This window comes from Panthera tigris, chromosome A2, assembly GCF_018350195.1.
Source record: "Panthera tigris isolate Pti1 chromosome A2, P.tigris_Pti1_mat1.1, whole genome shotgun sequence".
NCBI classification, from domain to species: domain Eukaryota; kingdom Metazoa; phylum Chordata; class Mammalia; order Carnivora; family Felidae; genus Panthera; species Panthera tigris.
In genome coordinates this window covers 53,705,687-53,718,440 of record NC_056661.1, presented here as the reverse complement: position 1 = coordinate 53,718,440, position 12,754 = coordinate 53,705,687, and the positions used below count along the sequence as shown (strand labels likewise).

Here is a 12,754-nt window from a genome sequence, read left to right as displayed (position 1 = left end):
GCTGTTGTAATCTTGATGTACTTCCTGATGCGTTTTCCTCTGCACCTAGCTGACATCACATATGCGCTGATTTTAAAACACAGTTAATCTAGCTTCCTGGAAATTTAAAATTTATCCACGATTAAGCAGGAGCTCTTCAAGCACACTGAGGGACATTCACGCTGCCAGAGCCATTCGGTCATCCTCAGGCAAAGGGAGTCCTCTGGACCTGAAGCCAGGAACTCCTGGCTCCCAGGCCTGAATTCCTGCAACACTGACTGGTCCAAGTGCTAACAACTCTGTCATTCTTCAAGTCTTGATCAAGCTCCTCCTCCCGGCTGGGCACCCTTAGAACAGTAGGGACCCAGGCCTTGTCCTTCAGGAGTTCAAGATGGTTGGAGAGACGAACACCATCACCGCTGGCCCTCATGCCCACTGTGTCAAGCACAGATAGCTGATGCGATCGTAACCCAGATGAGGGAGGGTGACGATTAGCGTGAACTGGGGCAGTTAGAAAAGCCTTCCTACTCCTTAATTTTCAAGATAAAGGAGACAAATGGGAAGGGCTTTCCCAGTGGGAGCAAAGAGAGTCAGCATGATGTGGGGACACAGAGATGACACAGCCCCTGTGCTTATCATAGGATGCCTCAGGTGACCTCATCTTATCTTCATGAAAGCAACAGTGGAAATATTAAATGAGTTGTCCAAGGTCACACAGAAAGTTTGTGGCTGATCTCCTACCCCTCCCTCACCACCGCCCCTCCCCGCCAAACAGTGCTCTTTCCTCCAGATCACACTCCTCATATAAGCTAAATTCTGAGAACAAACATCAGAACGAATGTATTTCAGGCTCATGCCAGGCTGAGGTTCTCCTAGAGTTTGTGTTTGTTCCTTGCAGGGAGCAGTGATGAGGACCAGCATCCCAGAGTAACTGGAAAACGTCGGCAGAGCCAAGGGGCTGGACACCCTCCCAGGGACAGCTCACCTGGTAGGCGATAAGCCTTGCCATTTCTCCTTTGCCCACCCAGCTCCTGATTGAGTTTCTCAGTGGGAATGAGCATACCTGCGTGAAGATGTTCTTCACAGGGTGCCTGGGTGGCTCAGTCGGTTGAGCGTCTGACTTCAGGTCATGATCTCGCAGTCTGTGAGTTCAAGCCCTGCATTGGGCTCTGGGCTGACAGCTCAGAGCCTGGAGCCTGCTTCTGATTCTGTGTCTCCCTATCTCTCTGCCCCTCCCCTGCTCATGCTCTGTCGCTCTTACTCTGAAAAATGAATAAATGCTTAAAAGTTTTTTTTAAGGATGTTCCTCACAGCAGTGTTTATAGTAAGGCACCAATGGCAAGCAGCCTCATGTCCAACGACAGTAAAATACACCCTTCCCTGGCTACAGTTCTGTTCTTCATACATCTCTGAAGTGACCAAGAAAGATGCTAAATCATATGACTGGTTTGATCTCATATATACTCTGTAAAAATTCACACATACGTGGCCATAAATAAGACTGGAAGGAAAAATAGCAAAGCGTCAGGAGTGGTTATCTCTGGATATCTCTGGATGGTTAAATTGTGGGTGATTTTTGGCTTTCACTTTTTTGGCTATAAAAATTATACAGTGAACATGTTCTATTTTAACAACCAGAAGAAAACTTTTGCAAAAATAAAAAATTTAAATACATTTTGGCCTAAGTGGGTTGTGGGAAGAAAAGACCATGAGGTGAAGAGTCTGTATTAATGCCTAGTACAGAACCTGGCACACAGAACCTGGGAGATGTTTAATAAATGCTGCCCAGGAAGTTAGAGTTGAGTTCTGGGCTCTATTTTTGAAGATAAAAGTGATTATGATTGCAGGTTTTGGTTACAGATCTGGGTTTGAACCCTGGAATTGCCACTTACTGGCCACGTGACCTTCAGGGAATAATTTAACTTTGTGGCCCTCAGTTCCCTTACCCATAAAATGGGGGAAGAAGAGATACTCATACCTTCTTCATTGGATTTCCATAAGGATCTAACAAAGTATTTTTTGTTAAGTTTAGTTTTTTATTTTGAGAGAGCACACAAGCAGGGAAGGGGCAGGGAGAGAACCCCAATCAGGCCCCACACCGTCAGCACAGAGCTCAAGGCAGGGCTGGATCTCATGAACTGTGAGATCATGACCTGAATGGAAATCAAGAGTTGGATGTTTAACTGACTGAGCCACTCAGTCACCCCAGGGTTCTAACAAAATGTTAAATATAAATATCTAAGTTCCGTGTTAGTACATAATAAGTGCTTAATAAATGGCAACTCTGACTATTGACTTTGAAGGAGGCTCAGGTCCTCTCAGACCCTCAGGACCTCTCAGACCCAGGTCCAGGAAGCTGACCACAGTTGCCTCTGATCATGTGGGGGGAGTCAGACAGCGTAAAGGGAAAGTACTCGTGAAGGCTGTCTTGCCTCTTAAAGACTGCCAGGCTCACCCCAGCACAAACAAGGCTTATGTTACTTTTTAAGACTTCAGATGTGTGGGAGATGGAAGCTCTTCTGGGATACTGTGACTGGGAAGAGCTGGCTAAAAGGATGTTTCCACTCAGGTGCTGTGCATGAGGAGCCTGACCTTTTGAAGGATGAGCTTCAGCTCTATGGAGGTAAGTCATCGTCCAGTGGCCTTGGAGAAAAAGGAACTACACAGAGACGTGAGCTCTCTGGACTTTGTGCGACAGAAACAAGATCATGAGGGTGTTTCAATGGACTGAAAAGTGCTAGGAAAATGTAGGAAATATGGCCAGATGAATGGTTAGAACATTGGCGGATGGGGATGGGGGCAAGCATTTTCTACCATGGGGAGACTGCCCCGGATTCTCTTCTGAACTATAATCTTGACTTGCAGGGCGACCTAGATAAGTCAGCCAATCTTTCTGGGCCTGAGCTTTCCAACCAGCGAAATAGAACATGATTAGCACGCACTATCTTGGAGTAGTGGGCTATGTACACATGCATGGGAAAATTAAGGATCTGATCTCTAAATACTTCATGGAATAATCATCTCCAGACATAGTGGTTATTACAGCAAGGAGTTATAGACATGGCACTTTGCTTGGTAGCACTTTGATGAAATGGGTGCAATTTGTAGGAATGAGCCAGTTTGCCAAAGAAGCCTAACAAATGCGTACTGCAGATACGAAAATGAAAACCTGTTTAACTTTGTTTAATCCACATAGTCTCCTAACACCTGATAATAAGGTGTTAGATAATAATTCTAAGAAAGGTAAATAGAATATTTTAATTTCTGCATCAAGATATTACCTGTGTCTTCCTCTGGGTGGTAGCATTGTGGGTAAATAGTTAATACTGTTTTATTTGCTTGCCTGAACTCTTTGTTTGTTTGTTTGTTTGTTTCTTTCTTTCTTTCTTTCTTTGTTTCTTTCCTTCTTTCTTTGTTCCTTCCTTCCTTCCTTCCTTCCTTCCTTCCTTCCTTTCTCTCTTTCTCTCATTCTTTCTCTTTCACAAAGCCAAGTATTACTTGGTTTAGGAAAATGTTACTGTGGGAATGGTTTCACTGGGTGTAAAATGAAAGAGAGAGAAATGGTTACATTTACATATATTTAAAAATGTTTTTTTTCTCATCATAAAAGTAATTCATATTCACTGAAAGGTAGATATCACCACAGTTTGTGAATCTGTGAATTACTTTTTCCCCCCAAGACCTAGGAGATTCTAAGTAAATTACACTCCTAGAGTCTCATTAATTCATACTGTTCTCGGTATGTTCTCCGTACCCTCAGTACTGACCCCTCAGGTCACCTGCAGATGATGTTTCCTATTTGCATATCAACATAAAGACCTATTTGCATAAAAACAGTTCAGCATGTTTATTGTTGTGTGCCGAGTGCCGTCTTCTGATGTTTGTGTCCTGAGGCTGACCCAATGAAGAATGGGAAGTGTACAGATGTGGTGACTACCTGTTGGAGGGGGGAGTGGGGATGCTACAAGGGGTTCTCCCTGCCCTTGAGGGAAAGGATTTGACAGGCTGGGAGAGAGGTCCCCAGGAACTAGAATAAGCACCAAGAATCAGGATGAATGGGGTGGGTAGGCCACCCTAAACCAGATTAACTGGGGAGGCAGCAGCTCAGGACAAGTACAGAGGGCTCAAATCAGCCTCAGCCGCCCAGACAAGGAGCTCAACACTCAGCAGGGTGTGGGGCCAGAGTTACCAATGTGCAGCCCAGCTTGGTTCCCATGAACTCAGGGCCTGGTGGGGCTGGGGCCACATGGCTAGGTGTCGTCATCTGCATCTGTGTAGTCATGAACAGGCAGAGGTTGCAAACTGATGCCCACAGGTGTGCAGATGTGTTTTATCTAGCTCAAAGAGTGTTATTATTATTATTATTATTATTATTATTACATTTCATCAATTGTACAACTCCTACTTTTTCACATTTAGGTATCTCTAAGGTCGGGATGCATCTGAAAATTGCTGGCAACTTACAATTAAAATTGGCAGTGGTTTTCCTTACATAGTAATATAGAAAATAATGTCATTTCTCACAAATGATGTCTTTGGTTCAGTGGAATACAAGAGGTGCCCACCTTTTCTATAATCAAGAAGTTAATGTAGGGGCACCTGGGTGGCTCAGCCGGTTGAGCGTCTGTCTCTTGGTTTCGGCTCATGTCATGATCTCATGGTTCGTGAGTTCGTTCCAGCCCTGCATCGGGCTCTGTGCTGACAGTGTGGAGCCTGCTTGGGATTCTCTCTCTTTGCACCTCCAGTGTGTGCTCTCTCTCTCTCTCTCTCTATTAAAATAAATTAAAAAAAAAAGTTGATGTAAAACCTGGATTTCTGGCCTCTTGTGGGAAATTGGATGACCTGTAATACTGGACAGGCCTTTCTACAGTGGCTTTTGGTGGCTGGTGGGTAGTGGTTCCCCCTCGAGATGGAATAGCCCTCCAGCCTGCTCCAGTCACCTCTTGGCCCACTCAGATCAAATGGAAAGTCTCTGAATGAGATCCATCTGTCCCACAGTATAACTGCTCCCCACCCAGAGGATAATGGATATGTGATCGCTGATTTTCCTTCTGTGTAGGTGTCCCTGGAGAGGTGGTGCCCTCTGGAGAATCAGGTGAGTGTCCAGTTAAGGGATAGGGGTTGTCAGTGCTGATGACGAACAGGTCTGGGCGTTTTGTTTCCCCTGAGAGAGCCAGCTGCTATCAGGGTTCGTGGGTGTGAGTTGGGGACTCCAAATCCACTTGCAGACCTGGGGCTCTGACCTGGGCTCAGTCAGGCAGAGGCCCAGTGCAGATTAGAAAGGGGCTTTAGGCAAGAGGCAAGGGGATTTCAGTCAGCAATCAATAGATAGAAAGATCCCTTGGGGGCTGGAGAATTTGACTTGGGATTTTCAGAGGTGACCTACTTCCTCTGCTAGGGTGGAGGCACCTGTTAAGGGCCCAAGCTAGTCTGGCATTAATGTTGTATTTCTGATTTCCAGGACTCCGAAGGAGAGGCTCTGACCCAGCAAGTGGTAAATACACAAACTCCAAGAGGAGAGGGGGAGGTGGCCTCCATTCCGGGGGGGTTAGGGCAGGACCAGACAGCCTGAGAGAGTGGGTCAGTCAAGCAGGGACTACATCACCAGCCAGAGTGTCACCTTGATTCTGGGAAGGGCTCTCCAAGCTCAGGAGAAAGGAAACAGAATGTAGACTCAGGTTGGGTAGAGAGGAAGGGGTCAGTGGGGGTCCCAAGGACAGACACACCCCACCTTCACAGCTTTGCCCTGATTGGCCCTGTGGTGAGTGCCCTCTGACCCAGGAAGAGGAACCCAGGAGAGCTGGTCTGAGTGAGGCAGAGAAGAGAAAACCCCACCTGGCACCCCTCTTCAAAGTAAACACTCATCTCTCTCTTGTTCCTAAGGAGAAGTTGAAGCCTCTCAGTTAAGAAGACTGAATATAAAGAAAGATGGTAAGTGGGTGCCTGGGTGGCTCAGTCAGTTGGGCGTCTGAATCTTGATCTCGGCTTAGGTCATAATCTCATGGTTCGTGAGACTGAGCCCTGCGTTGTGCTTTGTGCTGACAGTACAGAGCTTGCTTGGAATTCTCTCTCTTCCTCTCTCTTTGCCCCTCCTCCCCCTCAAAATAAATTAAAAAAATATATATATGGTAAGGAATTTCGTGTCCCAAAGCTATTTCTACCTGTCTGTCTGGTCCAGATTTCTGTGGTTAGAAAGTCCACTGGTGGCCTAGAAAAAGAGGTGGGCGATCACAGCCCACCTCTGTCATGTGTGGTGTTTGCAAACACCTCAGCTTAGAATCATGGCAAGAAGGTGGTATAATGACTCCCATTGTGCAGATGTGGAAGCTAAGACTCAAGGATGGCGTGTGGGCTTTCAGCTAGCCAGTAGCACGACCTAGACTTGAACCCTGGTCCTGTGCTCTTGCTGCTATACACGGAGTCAAGGGGATGATAGATGCCCCCCAGGCCTCTGGTCATGATAGGGAACTAGAGGGGGCAAGGAAGCCCTGAGGCTAGATTAGCCTAGACTCTAGAGAAGGAGTGATAAGAACTGGAAGGAATTCCTTTGCTCTAAGCCTGGAATCTGCGAGGGCTTTAGGGAGAAGGATGAGAAAGGGATGTGAGACCAACGTGTTTGATTAAACAAATGGAAGTTGTCCTTGAAACATTTAGGGTTGTATCAAAAGGCCACCTTTAGGGCGTAGGACACCTGGGTGTGAGCCCCTGACTCTGTCTCTGTCCAGCTAAAGGAACCAGGGCTTTAGAACTTTCCTGGGCTATGAAATGTGCCTCACAGGAATAACACTGAGATTCCCAAAGTGCGGGACAGGCATTATACCCGAAAGCAAGAAGGTGATTCCCCTTTCCGCTCTCCTTCCTAGAGCATGGTCTTAGTTTGGAACCCCTGTGTCTTTAATGCCACCTGTCATTGTCATTGTCCTTCGGACACAGACAGCAGAGCCTCCTCTCATCACGGCCCCTTGACCGAGTCCAAGGCCCTGTGTTCTCTCCCCAGTGCCTGGCAAAGCGCAGGGAGACCTCACTCCAGAGCACACCTGAACACCTGCCCAAGGCCCAGACCCTAGTCTTGGCTCCTCTCCACATCTGTGTTAGCTAGGAGAACCCTCCAAGCCTGCAATTTCACTTCTGGGCATCGGGCCCACAGAAACACGTGCACAGATTCATGTGTAGTGATGTTTGTGCAGCATCAGTGGTAACAGCAAAAAACACTTCTAGGTTTATCAATGAGGGACCAGTTAACTAAATTGGGTTAAGTTTATACCGTGGAACACTGCAGCCGTCAAAAAGAACAGGGCAGATCTATTATGTTCTAAGATGGAAAGATGGTCCTAATCTATCCATGAGATGAAGAAAGCAAATGATAGAGCAGCAGGTATACAAATTGGTCCTGCTTTTTTAAAAATTCAAGTATAGTTAATACACGGTGTTGTATTAGTTTCGGATGTACAATATAATGATTCAACAATTCTATACATTTCTCGTTGCTCATCACGATAAGTGTGCTCTCAGTCTCCTTCATGTATTTTACTTATCCCCTGCCCCCCGCACCTGCCCTCTAGTAACCATCAGTTTGTCCTCTGTATTTAAGGGTCTGTTTTTTTGTTTGTCTCTCTTTTTTCTTTGTTCATATGTTTGTTTTGTTCCTTAAATTCCACATATGAGTGAAATCGTATGGTATTTGTCTTTCTCTGACTGACTTATTTCACCTAGCATCATTCCCTCTAAGTCCATTCAGGTCCTTGGCTGAGTAACACGCATATCCACTCAACTCTCAATGGATACTTGGGCTGCTTCTATAATTTGGCTATTGTAGGCAATGCTGCTATAAACATCAGGGTGCATATATCTATTTGAATTAGTGTTTTCTTTTTCTTTGAGTAAATACCCAGTAGTGGAATTACTGGATGGTATGGTAATTCTATTTTTAATTTTTTTAAGAAACCCCGCATTGGTTTTCTACAGAGGCTGCACCAGTTTGCATTCCCACCAGCACTACATGAGGGTTCCTTTTTCTCCACATCTTCGCCAACACTTTTTATTTCTTGTGTCTTTTACTTTAGCTATTCTGACAGGTGTAAAGTGAAATCTCATTGTGGTTTTCATTTGCATTTCCCTGACGATTAGTGATATTGAGCATCCTTTCATGGTGTCTGTTGGCCATTTGGATGTTTTCTTCAGAAAAATGTCTGTTCATGTCTTCTATCCATTTTTTAACTGGATGATGATGATAATGATAATGATGACGATGATGATAATGAAGACGATTGTTGTCGGTGTTGAGTTGTGTGAGTCCTTTGTATATTTTGGATACCAACCCCTTATCAGATATGTCATTTGCAAATATCTTCTCCCATTCACTATGTTGCCTTTTTGTTTTGTTGATGGTCTCCTTCACTGTGCAGAAGTTTTTATTTTGGTATAACCTCATTTGTTTAATTTTGCCTTTGGGTCTCTTGCCTCAGGAGACCTATCTCTAAAGAAGCTGCTATGGCCGATGTCAAAGAAATTACTGTCTATGTTTTCTTCTGGGGATTTTATGGTTTCCTGTCTCACATTTAGGTCTTTAATTGATTTTGAATTTACTTTTGTGTATAATGTAAGAAAGTGATCCAGTTTTATTCCTTTGCTGTACAGTTTCCCCAACACCATTTGTTAAAGAGACCGTCTTTTTTCCATTGCATATTCTTCCCTCCTTTGTTGAAGATTAATTGACCAGAAAAGCATGGCTTTATTTTTGGACTCTCTGTTCTGTTCCACTGATCTATGTGTCTATTTTTATGCTAATACCACACTGTTTTGATTACTAAAGCTTTGTAGTATATCTTAAAATCTGGTATTGTGATACTTCCCTGGTTTTGTTTTTTAAAATAGGTATATATATGCCTGGAAAGGCTTTCACAATCACTGCTTGCTTTTAAGGAGGGAATTTTATAAAATTTTGTAAAAAAATGCGTTTTTTTACAATCGCATTTAATACTCATTTGACAAATACAGTATGGCAGCTCTATATGCCTGGCAGTGGTTTATTCTCTGAGCAAAATCCCTGCCCCAGCATCCTACTGCGGAGGACAGACAAAATAAATCTATTTTGTATTTTTTCTTTGTTTTTTTTTTGAGAATAAGTGTGGAAATAAAAATATAACAAGTTGAGTGGTGTCGGTGTTAGAAAAATAATAAAATGAGATAAAGCCTGGAAAGGAGTGGGATTTGGGGTGCTGTTTTAGTTCGGCTGGTCAGGAGCCGCATCTCTGACTAAAGTCACTTTGGAGCAGAGACAAGAATACTTTTAGTAACTATAAAAAAGAGAGAGAGAAAGAAGCAAATAGTAATATCCACCTCTGCCTTTACAGATGAGTTTTTCCATTTTGTCCTGCTCTGCTTTGCCATTGGGACCTTGCTGGTGTGTTATCACTATTACGCAGGTGAGGGCCATGGGAACAGGGACAGGGTGGGGGGATAGGAGGGACCAGACCTGCAGGCTGACCATTCTCTTCCTCGCTGCCCTTGCAGACTGGTTCATGTCCCTTGGGGTCGGCCTACTCACCTTCGCCTCCCTGGAGACCGTTGGCATCTACTTTGGGCTGGGTAAGTCCCCCCAGCCCCCAGAGACTCTTTAGGGTGGTGGCTGGACTGCCACGGACGCTCGCCAAGGGCCAGAAAGCCACAACCTAAACATTTTTTAAAGATTTCCTTATGCTCGTGTTTTCTTCCTGACCACTTTCAAGGTCAATGTGAGGTCATTGGCAAAACCTCATGGAAAAAATGGGCAGCTCCACAAAAATGCAACAAAAACAGTTTAAAGTGGCAAACAAACAGAATTAGCCAGATATGGAAAACAAGGCAGTTCATGGAGTTGGGTACTGAATCCACCGAGTTTCCTGGCACTGTTATTGCTGTTTGAGGTCATTGTTTTTAATAATAATAACTCCAGTACTATTATCTAAGCTTAACCTGCTGCCTGAAATTCCACCATTAATCCTTGTTTGTGTGGGGTAGGCCTTTGTCCGAGGGTAGGTGAGGGCTGACCCTGCGTCCCTTGCTGGGGCACAAAGCTCACGTTCCTTTCTCTTTGTGAGCAGTGTACCGGATCCACAGCGTCCTACACGGCTTCATCCCCCTCCTTCAGAAGCTTAGGCTGATGGGTAATGTTTACATTCTTCATATGTTCACCTCCTTCCTCCGGATCAGGGTCTTTGGTTGCAAATAAGGCTTAGCATACAGGAAACAACAGCACAGGGCCTGGAGTCAGGGGCCCGGGTTCAAGTCCTGCCTCTGCTGATCTACCAGCTCTGGGGCCCAGGATTGTCTTTTAGCCTCAGTTTCCTCCACCGGGCCGTGGGTGTAATAATACCCACTGTGCAAGTATGTTGTGCAAACTGTGGGAGGAATGGAAGCAAAACACCTGAAGGGTGGACTACAGTAGAAAAGTGAAGGGCATCTGGACATTTCTCCTTTCTCAGAGAACTTTACACTAAACCAAACACTATCTTCACCATGATGTTATTTGCCTACTGGGCGTACTTCAGTCATGTTGCACTTGACTGATGAGGAACCTGAGGCCCAGAGAGGTAGAGTGACTTGGCGAGATCACACAGCTAGTGTGGCTGGGCTGGGTTAAAGGAGATCCCCTTTCTTTCTTTCTTTCTTTCTTTCTTTCTTTCTTTCTGACAAGCAGCTCTTTGCTTACCATCACATCTTAAAACTGAGAGACCAGGGGGCTGTGTGTCTCTGCACTGGGGATATCTGTCTCCTGTAACCCATTTAATTCCTGGAAACCTGTGCCTTCTAGGGTGACTGCATTATCCCAACTGTGAGAGATATTTGGGCATCTGGGGGTGATGGTAGAAATGAGGCCTTGCCGCCTTCAGAATCCCAGGCTATCCTGCGGGCTTTGCTTTCCAGGGTTCAGGAAGACCGACTGAGGCTGAGGCAGGGCCGACAGCCAGGCTGAGCCCCACCATGATGGCCACTGCATCTCCCGAGTGCACAAGGACAGAGCCACGTTCTGGGAGACACGCGGGCGGGCTAGGCTAGAGCAATAAAGAGAGCTCTTTTCCTTCCATGTAGTCTGAACGTTGGCACCGGCCCAGGCCTAAGTATCATTCGGGCAGCACTGGCATGCAGTCCAGCTGCCAGGATGACATGCAGAGGGAAGGTGCCAGGCCTATCTCCTCCAAGTTACCTGGATCAAGCAGGAGGATTCTAGGATGTCACTGCTCTCAGGAGACAGTAGGAGACCCCTGGGCCCTACAAGCTATAATTTGTGTGGGCTTCAGATTTCTCTAGAGTCCCTAGGGCATCCAGGTGGGCTCTTCATCTTTTGAATCAACGAGGAAAGACAGACAGCCCACTGACATAAGGCAGGGAACCATCATGCCAGGCCCCCAGGTGAACCTGATACAGGTGAGATGTTGGGGACTAAAGCCACAGCACCTTGTCTCAGCCCCATCACCTAGCACCAGCCCCGCTGCCTTGGATTCCATCAAGATTCAAATAAACATTTTCTTCCCTGGACTAAAAAAGAATCAGCTAAATGTTCCTTCAGGTTTCTTGAGCATGAGAACACACTGGGAGTCTCCTTTGACCCCATCTAGTTGGGGAGGGCACCTTGTCTACTGGATAAGGTGTAAAAGGGAATAAATGTAAAGTCCCTTGATGGCACAAGTTCAGAAACAGGGTTTTACAAACATTGCTATGAAAAGATCTGGGGCTGTTAGGTACTCTAAGCCCAACAAATACCAAAGCAGTAAAATAGGAGCACACATACACAAAAATCTGTTGCAAACTTGGGTTTCGTAAATGGAGGTACAGAGTCTAGATTGGAGGAGGTGACAGTAGATCCTACTTTACACAGCTAGTCCACACCAACAGCATGTATTCAGATCTGGATTCGCATGTCAAGAACAATAGTGACAAGCTAGAGAACACCCAGAAGAAACCAGAGTGAGAAAGTAAAGAACGACCGAAGAAATGAGAACTCTTCAACGTGCAGAAGAGGAAAGTGGGACCTTCACTGAGCTCACAGACTCTTGGAGGATATTTTCTCAAGTGTTTTTGATGGTCCAGGTACAGTCACATATGTTATCTGGTTTCATTCTCATAGCAGCTTTGAGAGGTGTCAATCATCCTCATTTTGCAGATGGCGAAACAGAGACTCAAAGAAGTTTAGTGACTTGTTTGAGTTCCTACAGTAAGTGGCGGAGCTGTGATTTGAACCCAAACCTGTGTTCTCCTTACTCTGAGCTTCCTTACAAAGTGTGGCTAGTCTCAGCCCCCATCCCAGGCACAGCAGCCCTGAGGCTGCTGCAGTTTTTCCCAGTGTTTCCCAAACTTTGGGATTTCTCAAAGTTAGAGAATATTTTTTACAAAGTGACAGGAGGGGGGCGCCTGGCTGGCTCAGTCCGGGGAGTGTGGGACTCTTGATCTCAGGGTTGTGAGTTCTAGCCCTGTGTTGGGTGTAGAGATTACTTAGAAATAAAACCTTTAGGGGTGCCTGGGTGGATCAGTCGGTTAAGTGTGTGACTCTTAATTTCGGCTCAGGTCACGATCTCATGGTTCATGAATTTGAGCCCTGCATCCGGCTCTCTGCTGTCAGCACAGAGCCCATTTTGGATCCTCTGTCCTCTTCTCTCACTGCCTCTCCCCCACTTGCTGTCTCCCCCCATCTCTCTCTCCCTATCTCTCTCTCTCCCTCTCTCTCTCTCTCTCAAAAATAAACATTAAAAACAATCTTTAAAAAGAAGAAAATCTGGGGCGCCTGGGTGGCTCCGTC

The 12,754-nt window shown here is 45.6% G+C and overlaps 1 protein-coding gene across 4 annotated transcripts in view; it reads left to right on the top strand.

Annotated features, from left to right (window-relative positions):
- TMEM40 (transmembrane protein 40) overlaps window positions 1-12,382 on the top strand; it is a 31,892-nt gene extending 19,510 nt beyond the window's left edge. For 2 of the 4 annotated variants that reach the window (XM_042977362.1, XM_042977360.1), the window contains 9 exons: window positions 878-967; window positions 2,549-2,602; window positions 5,039-5,074; window positions 5,441-5,473; window positions 5,863-5,910; window positions 9,333-9,404; window positions 9,493-9,567; window positions 10,062-10,124; window positions 11,837-12,382. In XM_042977362.1, the coding sequence (XP_042833296.1) occupies window positions 878-967; window positions 2,549-2,602; window positions 5,039-5,074; window positions 5,441-5,473; window positions 5,863-5,910; window positions 9,333-9,404; window positions 9,493-9,567; window positions 10,062-10,124; window positions 11,837-11,892 (527 nt within the window). In that variant the 3' untranslated portion in view covers window positions 11,893-12,382. Of the gene's footprint in view, window positions 1-877; window positions 968-2,548; window positions 2,603-5,038; window positions 5,075-5,440; window positions 5,474-5,862; window positions 5,911-9,332; window positions 9,405-9,492; window positions 9,568-10,061; window positions 10,125-10,884; window positions 11,645-11,836 lie in introns of those variants that run through there. The other 2 variants (XM_015545166.2, XM_042977361.1) reach the window with 2 other exon arrangements.
- Window positions 12,383-12,754: the final 372 nt, after the last annotated feature.